Raw genomic sequence first — 20,584 nt, 5'->3', positions numbered from 1 at the left:
TTTTGGTTCGGGGCTATGAACCCCCTGGGCGAATGCGAAGATCCAACATCCAACGCCCAGCACCCAACCCTCGAAAAACCCCCCTGGGGTTAGAACGATCATCGGGGGATCGGCGCAGGTTGAGATGGGTTAGCCATTGTCAACGGGGAACGCTTAGCCGCAATTGCCTTCTCATAAATTTAATGGCTCAAATGACTCTATTTAATCCGGCGGTGTGGTCTCTATCTTGGGCACACCAGACACGCACACGTGCTCGTGCCCTTTTCGCTGCCGGCCATAAATATGCATGAAGTTTAGCCGCAATTAAAAGCCATTTCTTGACGCAATTACATCCAGTTCTGATTCTTAGCAGCCAATAACGATTAGCTATTAACTGGCTGTTCTGATAATTGTCCGTTCGCTCGCTATTTAGTTCGATATTTATGACAGATCGGTGGCATGCCCATGCGATTGATCCGATCGCGCTGACTAAGAACAGTTAGCCGGACAATCGAGTTTTCCGATTTCCATATTATAACGTGACCTATTTCACTTCGCAGTATTCTCTCTGACCCTCTTGAAAAATAGCCTTTTCACGTGCTCAGCCCGCCAGACATTTGTCTGAGAATTTCCATTTTGTTAGCTTTATTGCCCGACATTGTGTTTGGGGTTCTTCGGACTATTGGCACCGCGCCGACCGCTTAGGTGATCTGATCCCGAATAATAGACAATGAGCTCCCTCCTAACTACCATATGACATGTGTGTCGCAATTTGCCACCGATTTGCCGGACGGCTGTTGTTACCCGGTTAATTGTTGTTTGTGCTTATGGCATCGCGGGGCACAATTATGGCATTGGGGGCATCCCAAAGTCCCATTTTCAAATGGGCGCTTTTATGCTTTCCCCAAAAAAGTTCCACGAGTTCTAGGTTGTGTTCGCAATAAAAGCTCGTCAGAGAAAACTTTTGAGTCCTGGATAAAGAAAACCGTTCCTTTTCCGCAGGATTGCATAATTAGTTATTTAATAAACCTGTTGGCTCGCAATCTGCGAATAGATAATACCAATACTCCTTAAAATAATTGCATAAACGCTTTATTTAATAATTCTATTGGCCTGTAACCTATTTTAGGTTTCGCCCCCTAAGCGCCTACCTGTCATAAATCTATAATGGACTATCTCATAAATATATAATTAAAGAAAACAAGTTTCTTATTCAACCTCATAAATTCATTTACCCCACAAAATAGGTGTGAAGAAACCTTTTTTCAGCCAGCAATGTTTATAAGATTTCACTAAGAGCTATAAAGATTTTATCGCGCACGCGTTTTCTGGGATTAATTAATTTTATTGAAAATTTGAAGCTAATTTTATTTACAATTTATAAAAAACACCAGTTCGCTGACCTAAACATAGACTTTTATGACTCTCTTGCATATAAACTCTTAAATACACAAACTTGCTGAACAAACTAGATAATAAATGAATGAAAAAATATTTTTTAATGTATGCGAACCAATTATATGTAATGTCTTAATAATAAATTCCCATACCTGTTGAGAGCAAATTAAAAACGATGAAAACCGTTTCTATTTTAATTTCTTAGAACTCCCTGTGACGCTCGACAACTGACCCCTAAAACTCCTCTGTCCCAATGGAAAATTCACGTGGGATACCACGGATCTGACTAACCCTTTGGATGTAGATCAATATTTGCCAGATTAGAAAACCAAACAAAAACACACACACACACAAATAGATGCAAACTTTGTTATTAAGCTGCGAAATTTTAGCTACAATTATCATTTGGCTGCCAATGAGACTATTGTTTGGCGACCGTCTAAATGCCAATCTCCCCATTGGCGACCATCCTCAAGGCGAGGAAAACCCCAAAAAGCTCGACCCCCATCGGATGTGATCGCTGAGCAGGCGATTTATTTGCCCATAGTCCCCACTAAAACACTGCCTCGCATACATTAGGCGCTCAATTACCCCCAGTAGTTTCCAACGAGCTGGAAGGGGCGGGTCGGATCATCGGAACGGAATTATTAGCATCTACGTCAGGGAACTGACATCTCGGAACTGTTCCTCCCAAATTGGGGGCTGGCGTGCCATATAATATGTGCACTGTGCCCACTACAAAACTGACACGAAATGGGCCTGGGAAAGTCGGAAAGTGGGTAGCTCCTCCGTCTGAGATGCGAAAAACGCAGGCCACAACTTAAAGATTATAACTGTATGAAACAAGGCACTTTGTCGTAATTGCTGCGCCGCATCAGCCACAAGTTTTGTCTGAGCCACTTACCGGCACAGTGACGCTGGCGATTTAGCACAGGGAAGGTGACAAAAGCCCTGCAAAGTCGCAGCCAGCAGAACAATGAAGTGCATATAGGCGGTGCTGGGAAAACCCGAAAGACAGCCAGACTCGACTGGAACACGTTCCAATGCGGAACATTCGACTGCAGATGTCCTTGAACCAGTGCAGGGGTTCCCCGGCTAACTACTAACTTGCACAGTAGGAAACTGTTGCAGCTACTTACTGCGAATAGGTTAACCCATACTAACTCTTGTTAAGTGTATGTAAATATTAATACCTAAGTAAATACTGCTTGATGACTAAGGTGTATCTGAAAGTATCCCAAAGGAACAGATGCTACGATGTTGTAGTGTTAATAACGATAGTGGTTTTGATCCTTTGAATAACATGCATATTCCTAAGGCTTTAAAACTTATATATAAATCATTTGACAATCGGTCAGCACTTAGAAAATATATCTTAATACTAAGCTGAGTCACAAAACAAATATAATTATACCCAAAATTGCATTTTCAGAACGTTATAAAACTAATTAGTGGTTGTGTAAATGTCGACCTTTTAGATTTTGATCAAATAAGATGTTTATTGCCGTCGCGAGACCAGAAAGCGAGAATAACTATAAGTGAGGTGTTATCTATTATTTTGGAAACAAAATGTTTTAAGAAAGTGTAAATCTCAGATAATTGTTTGAAAATGTATCTCAACAGGTGTTCTTTATTGGGTAATATAACTACTAATCGAACTAAAAACATTCTAATAAATTATTTATACCCACAAAGGACAGACACATTATTATATATATATATTAATATTTATAATTTATTGCACTTTTCTCCACGTGGAGTAATGATAATAGTAATATAATAAAAAGTGCAGGAAGGTTCAGGGGACTTCGGCCAGACATTGTCCGCATCGCGTATGCTGTAATGAATGTCGATCGCAAGGTAAACATACGGCAGAGATTTTCCAGTAGCCACCGCTACCGTATGTAACCGCCTATCTTGGCTCCGATTATTAGCAAAAGGCTAGTGCTCTATATTGCCGGTGGGTAATGGAACTGGAACTGGATCTAAACTCTCAGACGAACAATGAGGAACCAACAATGTTGGATGCCAATTAGATTTAAATATAAAACGCTGCCGCCCGTCGCAAATGAATATCTAACGAGTTTAATTGGAGCGGTAATCACATCGATAGTAGAAGGGTAAGAGAACGGATACAAAAATGAAAAAGAAAAACGCAGGTAAGTAAGTAATGGCAAGAGCGTTAATTAGTCAGAACGCTTATAACAAATATTAAGTTAATAACCATCCAGAAGAGCCAGAGAACCCGCTTCATGATGTCACGTTGTTGTGATACCACAAGCGAAAGCATATTACGTATACGCACCGTAACCACTGGCAAGCAGATTACAGCACTGATTGTCCGATTGAATCGCTATTGAAATGACTTAACCGCCTGACCCCAAATTAAATAGCAATGGGAAGTCGAGCAGCGCACTTAATACCTCATCGGGACGGGTGGGTTGCGTATCGTATCGTATCGCAATCAGCGTCGCCGTCTAAGCCAACAGTTATTAAACAATAATCAAAATACTATAATTAATGATACAGAGCCGCAGCTCGCTGACGCCAGCGAAGGCGGAAGGAGGATTGCAGCTAGGCACCCAGTCAGCTAGGCAGCTAGTCAGCCAGGACGTGAGCACATAAATCAGAGAACCCAAACGAGAACGAATTCAGGTGGGGTAGTGGCAGGCACTATAATCCTGCTTATCGAAAATTTGTCATTTATTCAGTTATGCGTAATTCTGCTCCTGATAGCCACGTTTCCAGATATCTCGTTAGCCAACTGTCACTATTTGTTAGCGCCCGCCAATCTCCGTTCTCTGTTCTCCGTTCTCCATTTTCCATTCTGCATTCAACGCTCCCATTTCCATACCGCCCACCCACTTCGCTTGCCACTCCCACTCCCGGTGGCTCTTCCGTTCCAGCTGCTGCGAAAGTTTGAACGCGACAGCAGCCACATAATTAGCCTGCATATGAAAACATTTTAGAGGTTTCGCACGGTGTTCGTTTCGTTTCGAATCGTTTGGCCAACTTCCGTTCGCTTCTGCTCGGGATCTGGATTGGAGGTTGGAGAGTGGGCTGGTCGGCGATGATAAGCCGGGCACATCCTCCAGCCGGGGACTCCTATAAATACCTGTTGCCAATGGCTTTCGGCCAACATTTATTCACGGTCGCGTCCGCTGATTACACAGTCACACAGTCCGACGAACAATTGCATTGTGACACCGCTGCGCTTTCCAATACTCAAACTCCCAGTTGAACCAGGTAAGGGTTTTCAAACGGAACAACACCCAGGCCCGCTGCCCCGTAAATCACTTAGACACTTATGGTAGATAAATTTATCAAATAATATAGTCAAACAATGAGCTGTCATTTAGAGCAGGTATGACAAGTAAAAGCGCTTTCTTAGAACTATTTTATGTGCTCTTTAGTACGAATAGGCCGTAAAACTGTGATTCATAGCCACATCCTTTCGGTGGGCGCAAGTTGGCCCTAACTAGAGGCTAAGTGCCTTATAATTCTCGTAATTCTCGTAATTATCGGCTTTATTTGCTTTTTTCCGGGCCGAAGTATGAGCAGCTTGTTTCAGTCCCGCCCAAAAATCATTGAGGGACCATAAGTGACGCCAGTAAGCTTGTACGATCACTTAACCGAGTTATAGCCGAGTTTTAGTCAATTAGCATACTAGATTGCCCGCTATTACGTGAGGCCCTCCAAAGATCCAGACCCCTAAATAGGTCCCCGAGCGATACGAGATCTAAATTACTTAATATTGGTAGTTAATTCTAAGGTTTTTCTACCCTGTCATCGATTATTGTAAATGGAAAAACACCATCTAATTATAAACAAACATTGTTACGCTCACGTGTTTTACTAAACTATTCATTTTTATCGATTCTGTAAAAAAAACTATTATAAATTTCCATCGGTAATATGTGTGCACATAAAATTATAAATCAAAAAGACTCACAGAAAATAACCGAAATTTAGTGAACAAGCGAAACATTCGCTTTTATAAGCTATTGCTAATTTTTTGCGACCTTCCCTAACTTTGCGAAGTATCGAAATGTTAGCTTGCCTTTTGGTTTCTCATGACAAATTACTAAAAAAAAACAGTGATAAAAAAATTATGCTTAACTGAGTTAAGATAATTTATAGCTCTAAAATGATTCACAAAGTATCCTACATAAACCTACATTGACCATTCATAGAACTATGTGCCAAACAATGCGTTGCATCCTGGTTGCCTGTGTGGCCCTCGCTCTCCTCGCCGCCGGCTGCCGAGTGGAGGCGTCCAACTCCAGACCCCCACGGAAGAACGATGTCAACACCATGGCCGATGCCTATAAGTTCCTGCAGGATCTGGACACCTACTACGGGGACAGAGCCCGCGTTCGGTTCGGAAAGCGCGGGTCGCTGATGGAAATCCTGAGGAATCACGAGATGGACAACATAAATCTGGGAAAAAATGTTAACAACGGAGGAGAATTGGTAAGCGAGAAATAACTGACTTTTGGGCGCAAAATTATAGATCTATGTTACAGGTGCGCGGTTTTAATGAGGAGGAGATATTCTAAATCCACTCTAGGCGACCATGGCAACGTCACTAACTCATGATTATAGTTATTAGCATACGTATTTTAATTTCAATTGTTTTTCGGGGCAATAGTTTAACGTGCTAGGAAAGAAAATGTAGTTGCAGCTACAGAATTAAGTATTTACTCTAGTCTTGATGTCGGTTAAATAAATGAATTACCCCAATAATCGATGTTAATACTTAAATAAAGGGTGCAAAGATCAATTGGTGGTTTTCACTTTAGCAACATAATTAAGATCAAACCCAAATTTACAATTTGCTACCTCAAGTATACTACAAGTATCTCTTATGAAAACCCAAAGACATTACATACTTGCCTACTTTTGGGCCTCTCTTTAATTTGGATAACATGGCTTAAGAGCAATTACTTCAGTAAATACACATTAAGTGAATTCATAGCACCTCATATCTTACATATCCCTCGAAGTCACAATGGCAAGTACCCCTCCATACAAGCGGCAACTGTAGGTAAAGCAATTATAAATGGGATAAACAATATTTAAGGATCAGTGGCATTGCATCTTACTCAATGGTAGTATTGAGATCGCCAACAGGGAGAGTTCGCAGTTGTACTGGATCTTGGAGCCCACCAACATGGCTCCAAACGCCGCTCCGCATCTGCACCACATCAAGCTGATGCAGAGGGCCTTGCCGCGCAGGTAGGTGGGCACGAATACCAATAGGGAACCACCGAGCAGCCCAATTATGATGCCAGGAAAAGCGATTAGGAACACGAGCGAAAAGAGCTGCAACATGTGGTTGGTGGAAAAGATAAGCAGGAATCCAAATGTCGAGGAGGCCACCAGGGAAAAGACGAACATCACCTTCTTGTGCACGCAGAATAGCGATGCCCATGATATGTTGTACAGCAATACAAAGACAGATCCCAGAATAAAGGAATCGTTGAAGCCCTTAAAGGAGTCACTGCAGACCTAGTAAATTATGAAGTTCGTATTTAAAACATTGGCAGACTAGTTAGCGGAGGTTCCTTGGCTTACCACGTCCAAGTCCGATTCAGTTTCAATAAACGAGCCCGTTTCTGGAACAAAAAGTACCCCGCAGAAGGTCATGCCATTCGTGTTCCCTTGCCTCATATTACAACGGTTTCGCATGGCCGTATACCAAATACCCAGGCCGTGTGTCCTGGGAATTATTGGAATAAACAAAGGATAACAACCCTAGCCACTAACCGATACTTACAGCAGCCCTAGGACGAACATAACCATGCAAACGCACGTGAAATAACCGCCATAGGGCTTCCGAACGAGGGGCATCGCATCGTCGAGCATGGAGCGAAAGAAGTTCTGGTGCTCCTTCCGCCGCTTGACCTGAACGTGTTCCTGGTAGGTGAGTAAACGTTTCACTTGATCTTCGCTAAGAGTACGTCCAGTGTTCTTTCGGGATATCCACTCCATAGTATCTAAACCTCTTTTCGTCTCGCCAATCATGAGCAAAAACTTGGGGCTTTCCGGCAAAAGGAGCAACAGCAGAAAGGCAACCACGCCCGGAAGAATGTACAAACAACCCAAAATGCGCCAAGGTCTTAGTGTCAAGGAGCCCATTAACTCCTCCTCAAACTCTATTAGGCCCGAGCTGAGAAAGAGTGTAGCCCACGCCGGGCACGAGATCATGGCAAAACCAGTAAACATGTACAAGTGAGTAATGGAACGGACCATAATCCGGTGCGAACAGAACTCACTTAGGTAGGTGGCTGCCACGAAGCTTGGTCCGGCCACACTGAAGGAAAGCGTAATTCTAAGTGTACACTGTGGTCTTCGATCTCCTCATGGTACTCACAAAATACATGTGATGAAGCGCATCACAAAGAAGCCAGTGAATGTTACCGTGAACATGGAAGCCACTGAACACAAGTTGCTTATAGTAATGGTCCGCAAAAGCGTCCAGCGACGACCTTTCTTGTCAGTGATGTAGCCCCAGAAGTAGGAGGAGCATATAATGCCCATAAAGCCGGCCGCTGTTAGCGAGGCCAACTGTGCCTCATTCATGCGGAGGTCGCAGACGGCCGCCGGACCAATAATACCCATGCCCATTGTTTCTTGGATGGTGAGCATCTGCAGGAGACCGAGCGTCAGAGTGGCAAAGAGATGGACCCTTCCGAAACCTGTGGGCGTGAGCTATGCTTGTGCATGCCAAGCGTTTCTTGACGTTTGAATATTTACCAATATCTTCCATCACCGCATCAAAGTGCTCCATCTTGTGTGCATTGGCTATGAAGACTTAAATTTTGCAAAACGAATACTGTTTCGTGTTTAATATATCCCTGTCGTGTTTGTTCTGTTTATTTTGATTAAAATCGCAGGGCCTAGACCAGCTGTATGTTCTCAACTTCCTTAATTAGATCCATGTGCTTGAACTCGTCCGGCTTGCGGGTAAAAGTCTCCAGTAAGCGCAGCTTACCCTCGTCGGGCTTCAGGTAGAACATCTGCAATTCATTGGCCAGACACTGAGCCTCCTGGGCTGTGAGTACCTTAGTGTCGTATTCGCCGCGCATGAGAACCACACCCTTGTCTTGGACCTCGGTATAGTGAACCAGTGTGAGACACTCCGGAGCGTTCTCATGGTGCACCTGGTACGCCAAAAGCGGAGTGAAGTGCACGGTGTTGGCGGCGAACTGCAGCATGACGAACTCGAATCCCTCACTGCGGGGAAGCGGCAGCAGAAAGACGGGGTGCTCCTTGGCGCGCGCCATGAGGTTCTCGTACTGAGATGTGCTTAGAGTGGCGGCCAGGACCTCCTTGGTCTTATGGTACTCCAGCCAGATCTGAGAAACCTCTTCGGCGGTCTTGTCCTCAATCAATTCCAGTTTCATGATATCAGTGAGCTTCTTGTGGGGCAGTTCAGCCGCCTGCTCAGCCTGCAGTTTTTGCTTGGGATTAAGGAGCTCGGAGTAGGACCTGGAATTAGCAAGGGATAAGCTTTGGATTCTTTCGTGCCCGAAATATGAGCATACCTGGCCTGGCTCTGGCCATCTTTAATGGGATTCAACACACGCTCCACGCGATCCAGGAACTCCTCAGCCGACGTCTGCTGCAACTTGGCAATCTTGCTCGCGTACTTGGAGTAGTAGGGATTGTCCTCCTTCAGCTTCTCGATAGCCTCCTCGGCACGTCGCGCGGCGGACATGGTGATTGTGCGGTTCGCCGTCAAAGAGTTATTCAGGAAAACGCGAGAAAGCAATTTCTTGGCGCATGCCATTTCCTCACCTCACATCAAAAATTATACAACTAGACAGCTGATTCTGATTGTCAATAGGAAAATCGATACTATGTATATCGATAGTTGGCTCTAGCGATGGGTGATGGGCGCGTTAAGACTTTTTCTACATGACATACGCAATGCTCAAAATTATTATTTTATTTTATTTTTTTTTCTGTGACATAAAATGTTAGCTGCAGACCATCTTTCGTCTAGGCTGCCATGACGTTTTAAAACAAATCCAGTTAGTTTCTTATTTCAAATGTAGGCAATTGCAAATATAAATTTTTTACAATTATTACTACTTTGGCGGGAAAACATCGTAAGTTGATAAATTTAGAATATTCACAGTTTCAAAACAAAGGTAAAGCGTAACATATTTATGTTATTAGCAAATAAGTATTTAAAAATATTCATTAATATTTTTGATAAAGGTATATCAGCTATTATCGTCAACTAATCTAAAGTCTTCAATCATTTTTATCACAAAACATCCTTTTGTTTAATCTTTAAATTTGTTTATATTAATCACAATTAATTTTTTTAATAGGAAACGACACTGACAGCCATTTAATGCTACAAACAAGAAATGGTTCGCATTTCATAAACTTACTTGAAATCCGTACTTAGACCTCCTTTGTAGCGCATTTGGTTAGCAAATAGGCTATACTCGATTAAAAGAATATGGAAATGAACATATAGGGAAATAAGACAGGAATGCAGTAATAAAGTACACTTAACAATTTATTTAAATAGCTCACAACGTTAACTACTTTCGGGAGCCCTTACCCTGGCATACAATAAAATTGGAAACCAGATGCGTAAGTAAGTTCTATAATATTATTCGTGATTACCAGCCCTGGGTCTTCAGTTCACCGCACGGTCGAAAATTTTGTATAAATATCCGCAGTGAATTCAAGGTGATTTACATTAAAGCCGTTCTTTGTTAAAAACGAATGCAACATTTGCTTCTATCGGATAGACTTATCGCCGCCAATTAAAGCGTAAACCATACTTCTAAAAATGGATACGGATATTCAAAGATGCTTCCGGAGTAAAACGATGTTCCTAACGGGAGCCACCGGCTTCTTGGGAAAAGTCGTTATTGAGAAACTTTTGCGGACCACGGAGGTGAAACGCATTTATGTGTTGATTAGACCAAAGCGAGGAGTTGAGATTAAGGATCGGATTATCACCTGGTCAAAAGACGCGGTAAGTAAGGGGATAGGAAATCCAAAAGGTATACTCACTCGAAAGGTTTTGAAAAGGTATTTGAACTGCTGCTGAAGTCCAAGCCGGAGGCACTTCGAAGAGTATGTCCCATCGCTGGGGATTGCCTCGACTTTGATTTGGGAATCAGCGAGAATGATCGAAGACTTCTGGCCTCCGAGGTACAGATTGTCATCCATGGAGCAGCCACCGTGCGATTCAATGAGCCGCTTCACGTGGCCCTGGCCATCAACACAAGGGCCACCAAGCTGATGATTCAACTGGCCAAGGAGATGAGACAGCTGGAGGCCTTCGTTCATGTATCGACAGCCTTCTCCAACTGCGTTATCTACAACATCAAGGAAAATTTCTACCCCGAGCATCTGAACTGCAGTTCCGATAAGGTGCTCGCCATGGCCGAGCTGATGAGTGACGAGCTTCTGGACAACATGGAGTCAGCGCTCCTTGGCTCGTTTCCCAACACGTACACGTACACCAAAGCACTGGCCGAGGATGTGATCCTGAAGGAAGCGGGCGGCTTGCCACTTTGCATCTTTCGACCGGCAGTCAGTAAGTGATCCTTCTTACGTAACCCGTCTACGTCTTGTCTTGGCTAAGATGTTTCCCTTACCCAGTTATTGCGGCCCACAAGGAACCCATTTCCGGCTGGATAGACAACATGTACGGACCAATGGCCATTCTTTTCGGGGTGGCCCGTGGAGTACTGCGCATTGCAACCATCGATCACAATGCCGAGGCAAGCCTGGTGCCCGTGGACTACTGTGCCAATTTGACTCTGGCCTGCACCTGGAAGACCATTGACGAAGGCAACGGGATGGGAACACAGGAAACTCCTGTCATCTACCAATTGGCGCCCATTGAGCAGAACAAGATCACCCACGGGGAGTTCATTCGACACGCTCTCGATGGACGTACAAACTGCCCGCTGACCAAGATGATATGGTATCCCTTCATCCACTGCATCACAGTGCCGAGGCTCTTCCCTCTGGTAGCTTTCTTCTATCACACCCTGCCAGCGTACTTCTTTGACCTGGCTCTCTGGCTGAGTGGTCGGAAGCCCAGACTAGTAAAGGTTTACCAGAAGATCCACAAGACTCTCGGCATCCTGGGACCATTCGCCTGCAAGAGCTGGCGCTTCGACATGCGGAATACGGATCACTTGAGGCAGCAGATGTCGGAGGAGGATCGAAGGATATACTACTTCGATATGGTCAGCCTCAACTGGAAGGAATACTTCCTTCAAGCTCTGCGCGGCATGAGGCAGTTCCTGGGAAACGAGGCACCCACTCCAGAGTCCATTGCACAGGGCAAGAAGCTCATTAAGCGGTAATTTCCATTGTCTTTACTATTTCTTAAAGTATAATTTATATTATTTGTATTTTAGTTTGAAGCTACTCCATCATATCCTGCAAGGTGTCCTCTGTTTTGTGGCACTACTAGCACTGTGGTCGTTGGTAAGCATCCTAGTCTGATTCAGAAGTACATGGGCTACCTACCGACTCACCCGCGTAATTGCGTCATGGAATTAAATAAATATATTCAACACATAGAATTTAGCGTATGACATGTCTTTTGTTTCATTACTTGAATGGTAGCTATAAGGTTTTTCCCTCACAAGTCGATCTAAATAAGTGCACTGAATGACACAATCGATTGCATAAAGTCTAGGCAACTGGTTACATCAAGAGGTTATATACATACAGTTGCGGTATTTGCCCCATCGTTTCTCTATTTTCTGAAATCGGATCGATTTCTGCTCAAACCACTTTCGAGCTCTCTTGCTCGTGTGTTTTGGGTCGTTATCCTGTTGAAATGTCCAAAAAACGGCATTTCATCCTCGGCATATAGTGCCATCACATTTTCCAGGATATCTTTGTAAATGTGCTGATCCATGATGCCTTGAATCATATGAATCGGATCTACTCCATAGTATGAAAAGCACGCCCATACCATGATGTGTGATCCCCCGTGCTTTACCGTCTTAAATGTGAAGCGAGGATTATATTCAGCTCATGGTGGACGCCGAACATAAGACCGAGAGCCTTCCCAAACAAAAAAAAAAAAAATTTTGCTCTCATCTGACCACAAAATGTGGCGCCCCTTTTCCACAGGCCAGTCCTTGCGTATCTTGGCATATTCGATTCGCTTTGCCACGTGCTTAGCAGTCAGAAGCGGGACTTTTCTGGGACTGCACACATTAAGGTTGTTTTGTCTTAAGTGTTTGCGAACTGTTTCCACGCTTGCAGCTATCTGGAGCTCCTTCTTCAGTTCCGTCGCCGGCTTAAAAGGCTCCTTCTTGCTTTGCCGAACCAAGCGCTTGATCTCCACGTTGGACATAGAGGGCTTTCTCCCACGTTTTTCGTTATTTTCGACAAACAGAAGTGCGTTGCGGATCATTTTGTTTGAAAAACCAACAAACCGTCCCATTTTAGCGTAGGTTTTACCTTCAGAGATCATGTTTTTCATCAAATTCCTTTTTTCGACGATAGAATGCTTTCCCCGACCCATAACTAGAAAATTTTTGGTCTTCTTTCGAAAAAAATTCAATAAAAACCTTTAATGCAACTCCTTTTTTCAAAATTTGTCGAAAAAAAACCCAAAGCAATCACTCCTATTAATTTTATTCAGCAAAAACGTGGTCAGTGCTATTTTTGTTACCGCCTCATTTAGCGCGATTTTGCAGAAAGTGCCCAAAAACAAAATGAACCGTTACATTGAGAGACTAAAAATTTCTTGCATAGAGAGACAATATATGGTACTTATTATTCATGCAATCAGACTTTAAAAAAAATAAACATCCAATACCTTTTTTTAGGAAATCAACTTTCCACCTGCAGTAGTGCTATTATTTTAACCGCAGCTGTATATAGTATGCCCTTAGTATAGTGTAATATTTTTCTTAATTGAATTCGCTCTCTGCTATTCCATTGATTAAACCTTATTAAAATAAATAGGCCATAAATTGGTAAGTGGTATGATATAACATGTATATGAGGGGTTCCTATACAGAAGACATGGTCGAGCACTTATACGGTGTCGTAGTCACGAGTGGATACATATATGCGATTATGTAACAACTGATCGGAAACTTCTTATACGTGCCCATAAAATATTTATATACGCGGAAATTCAAAGTCATCGCATGCACTTTATCATTTACCATTCTTTTTTACCATTCATACATATGCTCATTTGAATTTCGCACAAGAGATGGCAGCTCGATACTAACTTACTTTAAAATTTCAAATTAAATGCACCATGGGTGGTTTCATTCATAAACAAAAATATAATTAATAAATACAACCACGCCTTTGAGCGAAACAACCCAAATAATTAGCTATACCCAAAAAATACACTTTCGCTGCGTGTGGAGCACGAGCTCCTCCCTAAAACGGGAGTCCATTGGGTGTCTTGAATATGCTGAACTCGACCTTTGTTGGGTGTAACTTATAGATTCCCAAATAAATAGAAGCGCTAGTTTGGAATCACTTTTCAGTTCACTGGCTCGCGACGCGTTCAAGTACCTTACTCGGAACAAAATGGATAGTGAGATGCAAGGATTCTTTAAGAACAAGACCGTGTTCCTCACGGGTGGCACTGGATTTCTGGGAAAAGGTACCCCACTCTTCGAATCTTTTCGCAAGCTCATGGAGTGTGCTTTTCAGTGATCACTGAGAAACTACTGAGGACCACGGAAGTCAATCGGATTTACTCCTTAATTAGACCTAAGCGTGGAGTTCCCATCCAGGACCGAATCACGACCTGGGCGAAGGATCCGGTGAGTGATATTCAGTGGTAGAGTGACAGATGTGTCCTGACCCCTCGTGTTTTGAAGGTGTTTGAGGTGCTCCTAAGGATGAAGCCAGATGCCTTGCAGCGGGTTTGTCCCATCGCGGGCGACTGCCTGGATCCGGATCTGGGTATAAGCCCATCGGATCGGCGGATCCTGACCACCGAGGTGCAGATTGTAATCCATGGAGCCGCCACCGTGCGATTCGACGAGGCTTTACACCTCTCCCTGGCCATAAATGTGCGTGCCACCCGTCTGATGCTTCAGCTGGCCAAGCAGATGACCCAGCTGGTGTCCTACGTGCACGTATCCACTGCCTACTCCAACTGCGTGGTGCACGACATCGAAGAGCGCTTCTATCCGGAGCACTTGAACTGCAGTTCGGATAAGATCCTGGCCGTGGGTGAACTGGTAAGCAATAAATTACTGGACGCGATGGAACCGAGTCTTGTTGGCTCCTTTCCCAACACGTACACCTACACCAAAGCCCTGGCCGAGGATGTGATCCTGCGGGAGGCGGGCATCCTGCCATTGTGCATCTTCCGACCGGCGATCAGTAAGTGCACCATAGTAAATGGAATAACCTTCAAAATCTGCAACTTAAATATTCCCAGTAATGTCCGCTTACAAGGAGCCCCTGGTTGGATGGGTGGACAACCTATTCGGACCACTGGCCCTCTGCTTCGGCGGAGCTCGCGGTATAATGCGGGTCACCACGGTGGACCCAACTGCCAAGATCAGCATGGTTCCCGCTGACTACTGCGTAAATGTTGCATTGGCTTGCGCGTGGAAAACGGCGGAGAAATCCGTACAGAGTGGAAAGGTCACAACGCCCCCCATTTACGCGTTTGCACCCAGCGAGAATAACCTGCTGAGCTACGGCAGCTTTGTCAAATCAACTATTATGTATCGGGACATCATACCCCTGACCAAGATGCTGTGGTATCCCTTCGTCCTGTGCATCTCCACCACATCCCTATTTCCGCTGGCCGCCTTCTTCCTACACACCCTTCCCGGTTACTTCTTCGATATGCTGCTGCGTCTCAAGGGCCGGAAGCCCATACTCGTCGATCTGTATCGGAAGATTCACAAGAACATCGCCGTTCTGGGTCCCTTCTCCAGCACCACCTGGAACTTTGACATGACCAACACAAAGGAGCTAAGGGAAGCGATGTCCAAGCAGGACCGCAACCTTTACGACTTCGACATGGCCCAGTTGGATTGGGATGACTACTTCAAGGCCGCCATGTATGGAATGCGTCTATATATTGGCAAGGAGAAACCCACAGCGGAGTCAATTGCCAAGGGTCTGAGGCTGAGGATGCGGTGAGTTTCAAAGTGACACTTTCCAATCGTTTTTATTAACATAACATTTTGGCAGCCTGAAGGTCCTGCACTATGCATTCGCATCCTCGCTGGTTTCTTTAGCTGGTTACGTCCTGTATTCGCTGGCCAGACTTGTAGTTTAATTTCCGCAGAGGGGTTAGATGTCCTCAACAGACCTAACGATAAGACATGATATTTTGAGGTATTTTAAAGTTTTATGCTTAAATTTATAATCAAAAATAAAATATTAAAACGAAAAATCTAGTGTCATAAATACAGTTTGTGTTATTTATAAATCCTTGCCATCAAAGTCTTTGGGATGCGATCTTTTTGGCTTATTCTCCACCTCTTGATTGCTGGATCACTTGATCATAGCACATTTGTATTACTTGATTAAGCTACTCAGCCAATGTAAGCAACTAAAAAATTCCGTACAAGGCAAACATATATTGTAAAACCTTTACATTTTTCTTTTTAGGTGGATGCCTAAAAGTATGCTTTGAAAAATAAAATAATTTTTAAGGTATCCGAATTTTTGGTCTTTTTCAACAAATTTTAAAAGGTTTGCGTTCGTTGAAAATATATGCCAGTAACCAATTTATTTATTACAAATTTATTTTATAACCATCTATAAATCTATATTTCTTTGTGTAATTCGTATGCTGATTTTACATTTACATTTTTAAATATGTAAATTATTTGCTAAAAGGGGAATTGGAAATTGGCAAGTTTGGATCCCAAAAGCTGATAGAAAAAATTAACAAACATAACAAATATTTTTGAGTCTCTGCTAACCTTTTCTTAAAGTAAAACCAGGAAGAAGATTTGTCGTAAGATCTGGATTTCATTTCTGAGTAAAGCTAATCAAAATGGCGCGGAGCAAGAACTTTAAATATTTAACAAAATTTCCAATTGTGCTGCAAAAGTGTTTAAATTAAAACAAACGAGCATGGATGACAGTGCAGTTATCAAATGTTTCAGCGCCAGCCGAGAACCGAGAAATGCAATCCAAGCATAGCTGTGACTATTCATTAGGTGTTTCAGGTGTATTTGATATAATTTAGCATACGATTGGCCGGGTCACTGTACAAATGGCACTGCGTCTACCGTCGCAAAAAAATATAAAAAGCGCGACCATACCCAATTGATTTCCTATTGGAATTCGTTCAGAACGACGCCGAACAATATCGTATCCAGAACGAAAATGGACGACGGCATCCAAGGATTTTATAAAGACAAGGTGGTGTTTCTAACAGGCGCCACCGGGTTTCTGGGAAAGGGTATGAGCCGAGGAAAGGAATCCACGAGAACTGGTTGTATTTCATCTACATTTTCCTAGTGATTATTGAGAAGCTCTTGCGAACGACGGAACTAAAACGTATCTACGCTATGATGAGACCCAAAAGGGGAAAGGATATTCAGGAACGTCTTGCCATATGGCAGAAGGACCCAGTAAGTCAAAAGTTACAACAGGGTAGAGCCCCTCATAGGATTTGCTTTCACTTTTCAAGCTTTTTGAAGTACTGCTAAAGGCAAAGCCAGATGCACTGAAGCGAATCTTTGTCATCGCAGGCGACTGTCTGGATGCCGATCTGGGCATCAATAGGTCAGATCGCAAGCTCCTAGTTTCTGAGGTGCAGATAGTCATCCATGGAGCAGCCACGGTGCGTTTCAATGAAGCACTTCATGTGGCACTGGCCATCAATACACGTGCCACCAGACTGATGCTCCAGTTGGCCAAAGAGATGCAGCACCTGGAGGCCTATTTGCACATTTCAACGGCGTTCTCCAACTGCGTTATTTTTCGCATCGAGGAGAAATTTTATCCCGAACACCTAACCTGCGACTCGAATTCGGTTCTGGCCATGAGTGAGCTACTGAGTGAGCAAATGATGGACAAACTGACGCCCACTCTAGTTGGGGACTTTCCCAACACCTACACCTACACCAAAGCCCTGGCGGAGGATGTAGTCCTACGGGAGTCCGGCGATCTTCCCCTGAGTGTCTTCCGACCATCAGTCAGTGAGTATTCAATGTGGTTCAAAGGGAAAGGAATCCTGATAAACATACTTTCATCACAGTAATTGCGACCCATGAGGAGCCTGTTTCCGGCTGGATCGATAATCTCTACGGACCCATTGCTCTCTTGTACGGCGCGGGACATGGAGTCATCCGCCTGACCACCTTCGACAAAGATGGCCTTGCCAGCTTGGTGCCCGTGGACTACTGTGCAAATGCGGCTCTGGCTAGCATATGTCAAACATCCAAAGAGAAGTCCCAACGAAATGCCAGATCCCAGCCCGCCATCTACACCTTAGCTCCCAGTGAAAATAATCTACTAGGCAACACGGACTTCATAAACCACTCACTGATCGTGCGGGAGGATTTTCCACTTACCAAGATGATATGGTACCCGTTCATGCACAGCGTCTCAAATCCGCGACTTTTCCCATTTGCCGCCTTCTTCTATCACACTTTACCAGGCTATTTCTATGATCTAGCCCTGAAACTCACGGGAAGAAAGCCTCGTCTGGTGAAGCTGTACAGAAGTATACATGCCAACATTGCGGTACTAGAGCACTTTTTCCACAACAGTTGGCACTTTGAGACGAAGAGCACGGATCGGCTGAGATTGATAATGTCTCCGGAGGATCGGCGATTGTACAACTTCGATATGGAGGCCTTGGACTGGAAAAAGTACTTCCGGAAGGCACTCTTCGGCATGCGACTTTACCTGGCCAAGGAACCTCCAACGCGGGAATCTCTCGAGAAGGGTCGGCGACTCTTATATCGGTATGTTCTTGTGGAAAGATGTTATATATTTGCATAAAACTATATCATATACATTTTTAGATTGAAGATCCTGCACTACAGCTTTATGACCCTACTCTGCATCATAGCTGGCTTCCTATTGTGGAATCTTGTCAGGTTGTTCATTTAAATAATGTGCTTAATCAGAACTCGAACTAAATAAAACCTTGGGTGTTCATTGAATAGACTGTAGTTTATAGGTTTAAGCAATAAACGGAAAATTTAAAGATCGAAGAACCAATCGGAAAGAAAGAACCATTTAACTAGCTTGTTCATATAGTAAACTCGGCAGCAAGTATTTCATATATTTAAAGGATTAGTATATAAGTTTTACCGCTATGTGTAGATACTTTGGTTGTCATTTAATATTTTGGAGAAAAATGAATACCTACTAATTCTTAGTTTTTAGTTTTTGCCGACTCCCGTATGTTGAATTTGGGAACACGATCCTTTCGGGCCAGTATTTTGTTGGAGTTATCCTCGATGTTGATGGCGCTGATGATCAGGTTGACCCGGCGTTCAATAACGCCAATGAAAAGCTTCACATTGTGGACTGTCAGAAAGGTTTTGGTACTGAGCACATTTAGGATGGGAGCATCGTCACAGGCCAATTGTCTAAAAGGAAAATGCAGTTTGGTAGCCATACAATAGTTAGGAAATATTATCCCAGATTGCACCTGAATATATCCTCGATGCCCTTGAGAAGCTGTTCTAATCTGATGCTCAGGGTTCGCTTCCTTTCTCTGGTCTCCTCCGCCAGCTGCTCGATCCGCTCCTTCTCGGCATTTAGATAGTCGAGTGCCTCGGTCTTAAGCTTCAACTCCTTCTCGGTCTGCTCCGATTTCTGGCGCTCTGTTTGGATTAGTATAAAGTCACAGGATATATAGCCTAATTTAGAATCCACCAACACACCTATTTCATCCTGAAGCTCCTGAGTGGAATCGTTGAGTACTTCCACCTCGTGACTCAGTTCGTTAACATAGTTAAAGAGGGCAAAGTTCTCGTCCTCCTGGCGCTTGAACTGGGCCACCAGTCGGTCCGCGTCCTCCTCGCCGTAGAGCAATTTGATCTTCTCGATGATCTCCTTGTACTCCAGAAGCTGCCTCTCGTAGGTCTCCTTCTGGCTCTGCTTCTTGTCCAGCTCGCGCTGCTCCAGCTCCGGATTAAGGCGCTTTTGTCCCTTGATGTCGAAGAACTTCTGCAGCTTGGCGTCGTGCTCCAGGCGGCGTTGCATCTCGCGCATCTCCTGGATGTGCATCACCTTGTCGTTCTCATTGCGATCCTTGAGGACGGTCAGCTTGTTGCACAGCTCTTCTCGCTGGTCGAAGGCCAGGGTCGACTGGTCTATGAGATCCATGATGAACTTCTTGCCCTCGTTGAACTGGGTCACCATCGACTGCCACATGTCATTGAAGTTTGCCCTGGAGTGGAGTCGAAACGCATTAGCTCAATTCGATATAAAAACCTAATAAAATGGAGAGCACCTAGTTGACTTTTAACAAACCTAGTGTGTATCTTCTATTCTATAGATTGTATATATTTAGTGAGAAATGCTCACCGATCCTGCAACATGTGATTTATGGCGTCCCTCATCTTGCTGTTTTCAGTGAGCACATCGCTGCATTTTTTGTTGACGACATCCAGACGGTTCTCCAACTTGACCACGCTCTTCTGCACCTTGCAGATGGTGTCCTTGTAGCAGTTGTCGGGCACTTCGTTTCGCCGCAGGGCATCAATCTCCTTTTCCATTTTCCTGATGTGGCCCTCCAGTTCCCAGAGATTGGTTCGCTCATTCTGGAGCACCCTCTGCAAATCCGCCTGCTGTTCCTGCAAAGTGCCCAGGCGCTTCTCCCTCTAAAACCGATGTAAACCTTTTATATGTGGCTGACTAGTCCATTAAGTGAATATCTACATTGGTGTTTTTTCGCGCATGAGTGCCTCCTTCTAGAGTCTTGATCTCCTCCTTCAACTTCTGGTGCTCCACTTGCAGTACGTTGATCATGTGATTCTGCTTCTTCAGGCGCTTGGCCTTCTCCTCGAGGAGACCGCGAAGGTCCAGCTGGAGACCCCGATGCTGGCGCTGCAGCCTCTGCAGCTCGGCAGTTGCCAACTGATCCAGCTCGCTTAGGTCAGCCATCGTTATTGACTTGCTGAATTCGGTCTTTGCAATGGTATTCTCAAAACTGATAAAGATATTAATTTGATTTCAATAGTAAACAAACGTTGCTGGTGGCAAGTTGCTTGGTAACGGCGTG

General features: G+C 44.0%; 7 protein-coding genes across 10 annotated transcripts; 4 read left to right on the top strand and 3 right to left on the bottom strand.

The window, feature by feature from the left end:
• Nucleotides 1-4,508: 4,508 nt before the first annotated feature.
• On the top strand, nt 4,509-6,160 carry LOC6616856 (neuropeptide F). Of its 2 annotated transcripts, XM_032722556.1 has the most exons (3): nt 4,509-4,623; nt 5,571-5,850; nt 5,904-5,995. In XM_032722556.1, exons 2-3 carry the CDS (start codon nt 5,575-5,577, stop codon nt 5,934-5,936), a joined length of 309 nt encoding a protein of 102 aa, XP_032578447.1. In that variant the 5' UTR covers nt 4,509-4,623; nt 5,571-5,574; the 3' UTR covers nt 5,937-5,995. The 2 variants fall into 2 exon arrangements, with proteins under 2 accessions (XP_032578447.1, XP_002041192.2); XM_002041156.2 differs by lacking the exon at nt 4,509-4,623 and having other exon boundaries at nt 5,904-6,160.
• A 114-nt stretch (nt 6,161-6,274) lies between these two features.
• On the bottom strand, nt 6,275-8,225 carry LOC6616855 (synaptic vesicle glycoprotein 2A). 3 transcript variants are annotated; one of them, XM_032721937.1, is made up of 6 exons: nt 8,137-8,225; nt 7,754-8,091; nt 7,157-7,693; nt 6,955-7,099; nt 6,483-6,888; nt 6,275-6,418 (listed from the first exon to the last, which is right to left on the bottom strand). In XM_032721937.1, exons 2-6 carry the CDS (start codon nt 8,026-8,028, stop codon nt 6,384-6,386), a joined length of 1,398 nt encoding a protein of 465 aa, XP_032577828.1. In that variant the 5' UTR covers nt 8,029-8,091; nt 8,137-8,225; the 3' UTR covers nt 6,275-6,383. The 3 variants fall into 3 exon arrangements, with proteins under 3 accessions (XP_032577828.1, XP_002041191.2, XP_032577829.1); XM_002041155.2 differs by having other exon boundaries at nt 7,754-8,078; nt 8,137-8,222; XM_032721938.1 differs by having other exon boundaries at nt 7,754-8,028; nt 8,137-8,185.
• On the bottom strand, nt 8,219-9,203 carry LOC6616854 (ATP synthase mitochondrial F1 complex assembly factor 1). The gene is made up of 2 exons (XM_002041154.2): nt 8,928-9,203; nt 8,219-8,871 (listed from the first exon to the last, which is right to left on the bottom strand). Exons 1-2 carry the CDS (start codon nt 9,170-9,172, stop codon nt 8,280-8,282), a joined length of 837 nt encoding a protein of 278 aa, XP_002041190.2. The 5' UTR covers nt 9,173-9,203; the 3' UTR covers nt 8,219-8,279.
• Nucleotides 9,204-10,018: 815 nt separating this feature from the next.
• On the top strand, nt 10,019-11,966 carry LOC6616853 (fatty acyl-CoA reductase wat). Its single transcript, XM_002041153.2, has 5 exons — nt 10,019-10,092; nt 10,155-10,384; nt 10,441-10,951; nt 11,017-11,728; nt 11,787-11,966. The coding sequence occupies exons 2-5, from the start codon at nt 10,196-10,198 to the stop codon at nt 11,872-11,874; spliced, it is 1,500 nt and encodes a 499-aa protein (XP_002041189.1). The 5' UTR covers nt 10,019-10,092; nt 10,155-10,195; the 3' UTR covers nt 11,875-11,966.
• Nucleotides 11,967-13,889: 1,923 nt separating this feature from the next.
• Nucleotides 13,890-15,760, top strand: LOC6616852 (fatty acyl-CoA reductase wat). Its single transcript, XM_002041152.2, has 5 exons — nt 13,890-14,017; nt 14,068-14,180; nt 14,238-14,748; nt 14,807-15,518; nt 15,574-15,760. The coding sequence occupies exons 1-5, from the start codon at nt 13,942-13,944 to the stop codon at nt 15,659-15,661; spliced, it is 1,500 nt and encodes a 499-aa protein (XP_002041188.1). The 5' UTR covers nt 13,890-13,941; the 3' UTR covers nt 15,662-15,760.
• A 913-nt stretch (nt 15,761-16,673) lies between these two features.
• Nucleotides 16,674-18,512, top strand: LOC6616851 (fatty acyl-CoA reductase wat). Its single transcript, XM_002041151.2, has 5 exons — nt 16,674-16,798; nt 16,858-16,970; nt 17,030-17,540; nt 17,600-18,311; nt 18,372-18,512. The coding sequence occupies exons 1-5, from the start codon at nt 16,723-16,725 to the stop codon at nt 18,457-18,459; spliced, it is 1,500 nt and encodes a 499-aa protein (XP_002041187.2). The 5' UTR covers nt 16,674-16,722; the 3' UTR covers nt 18,460-18,512.
• A 92-nt stretch (nt 18,513-18,604) lies between these two features.
• On the bottom strand, nt 18,605-20,565 carry LOC6616850 (coiled-coil domain-containing protein 63). Its single transcript, XM_002041150.2, has 5 exons — nt 20,242-20,565; nt 19,888-20,183; nt 19,242-19,750; nt 19,007-19,181; nt 18,605-18,944 (listed from the first exon to the last, which is right to left on the bottom strand). Exons 1-5 carry the CDS (start codon nt 20,464-20,466, stop codon nt 18,728-18,730), a joined length of 1,422 nt encoding a protein of 473 aa, XP_002041186.1. The 5' UTR covers nt 20,467-20,565; the 3' UTR covers nt 18,605-18,727.
• Between the last annotated feature and the right edge of the window lie 19 nt (nt 20,566-20,584).

The sequence above is a fragment of the Drosophila sechellia genome, chromosome 3R, assembly GCF_004382195.2.
Source record: "Drosophila sechellia strain sech25 chromosome 3R, ASM438219v1, whole genome shotgun sequence".
Classification (NCBI taxonomy): domain Eukaryota; kingdom Metazoa; phylum Arthropoda; class Insecta; order Diptera; family Drosophilidae; genus Drosophila; species Drosophila sechellia.
The sequence above is the reverse complement of the archived record's forward strand: the minus strand, read 5'-3'. Positions and strand labels throughout refer to the sequence as shown.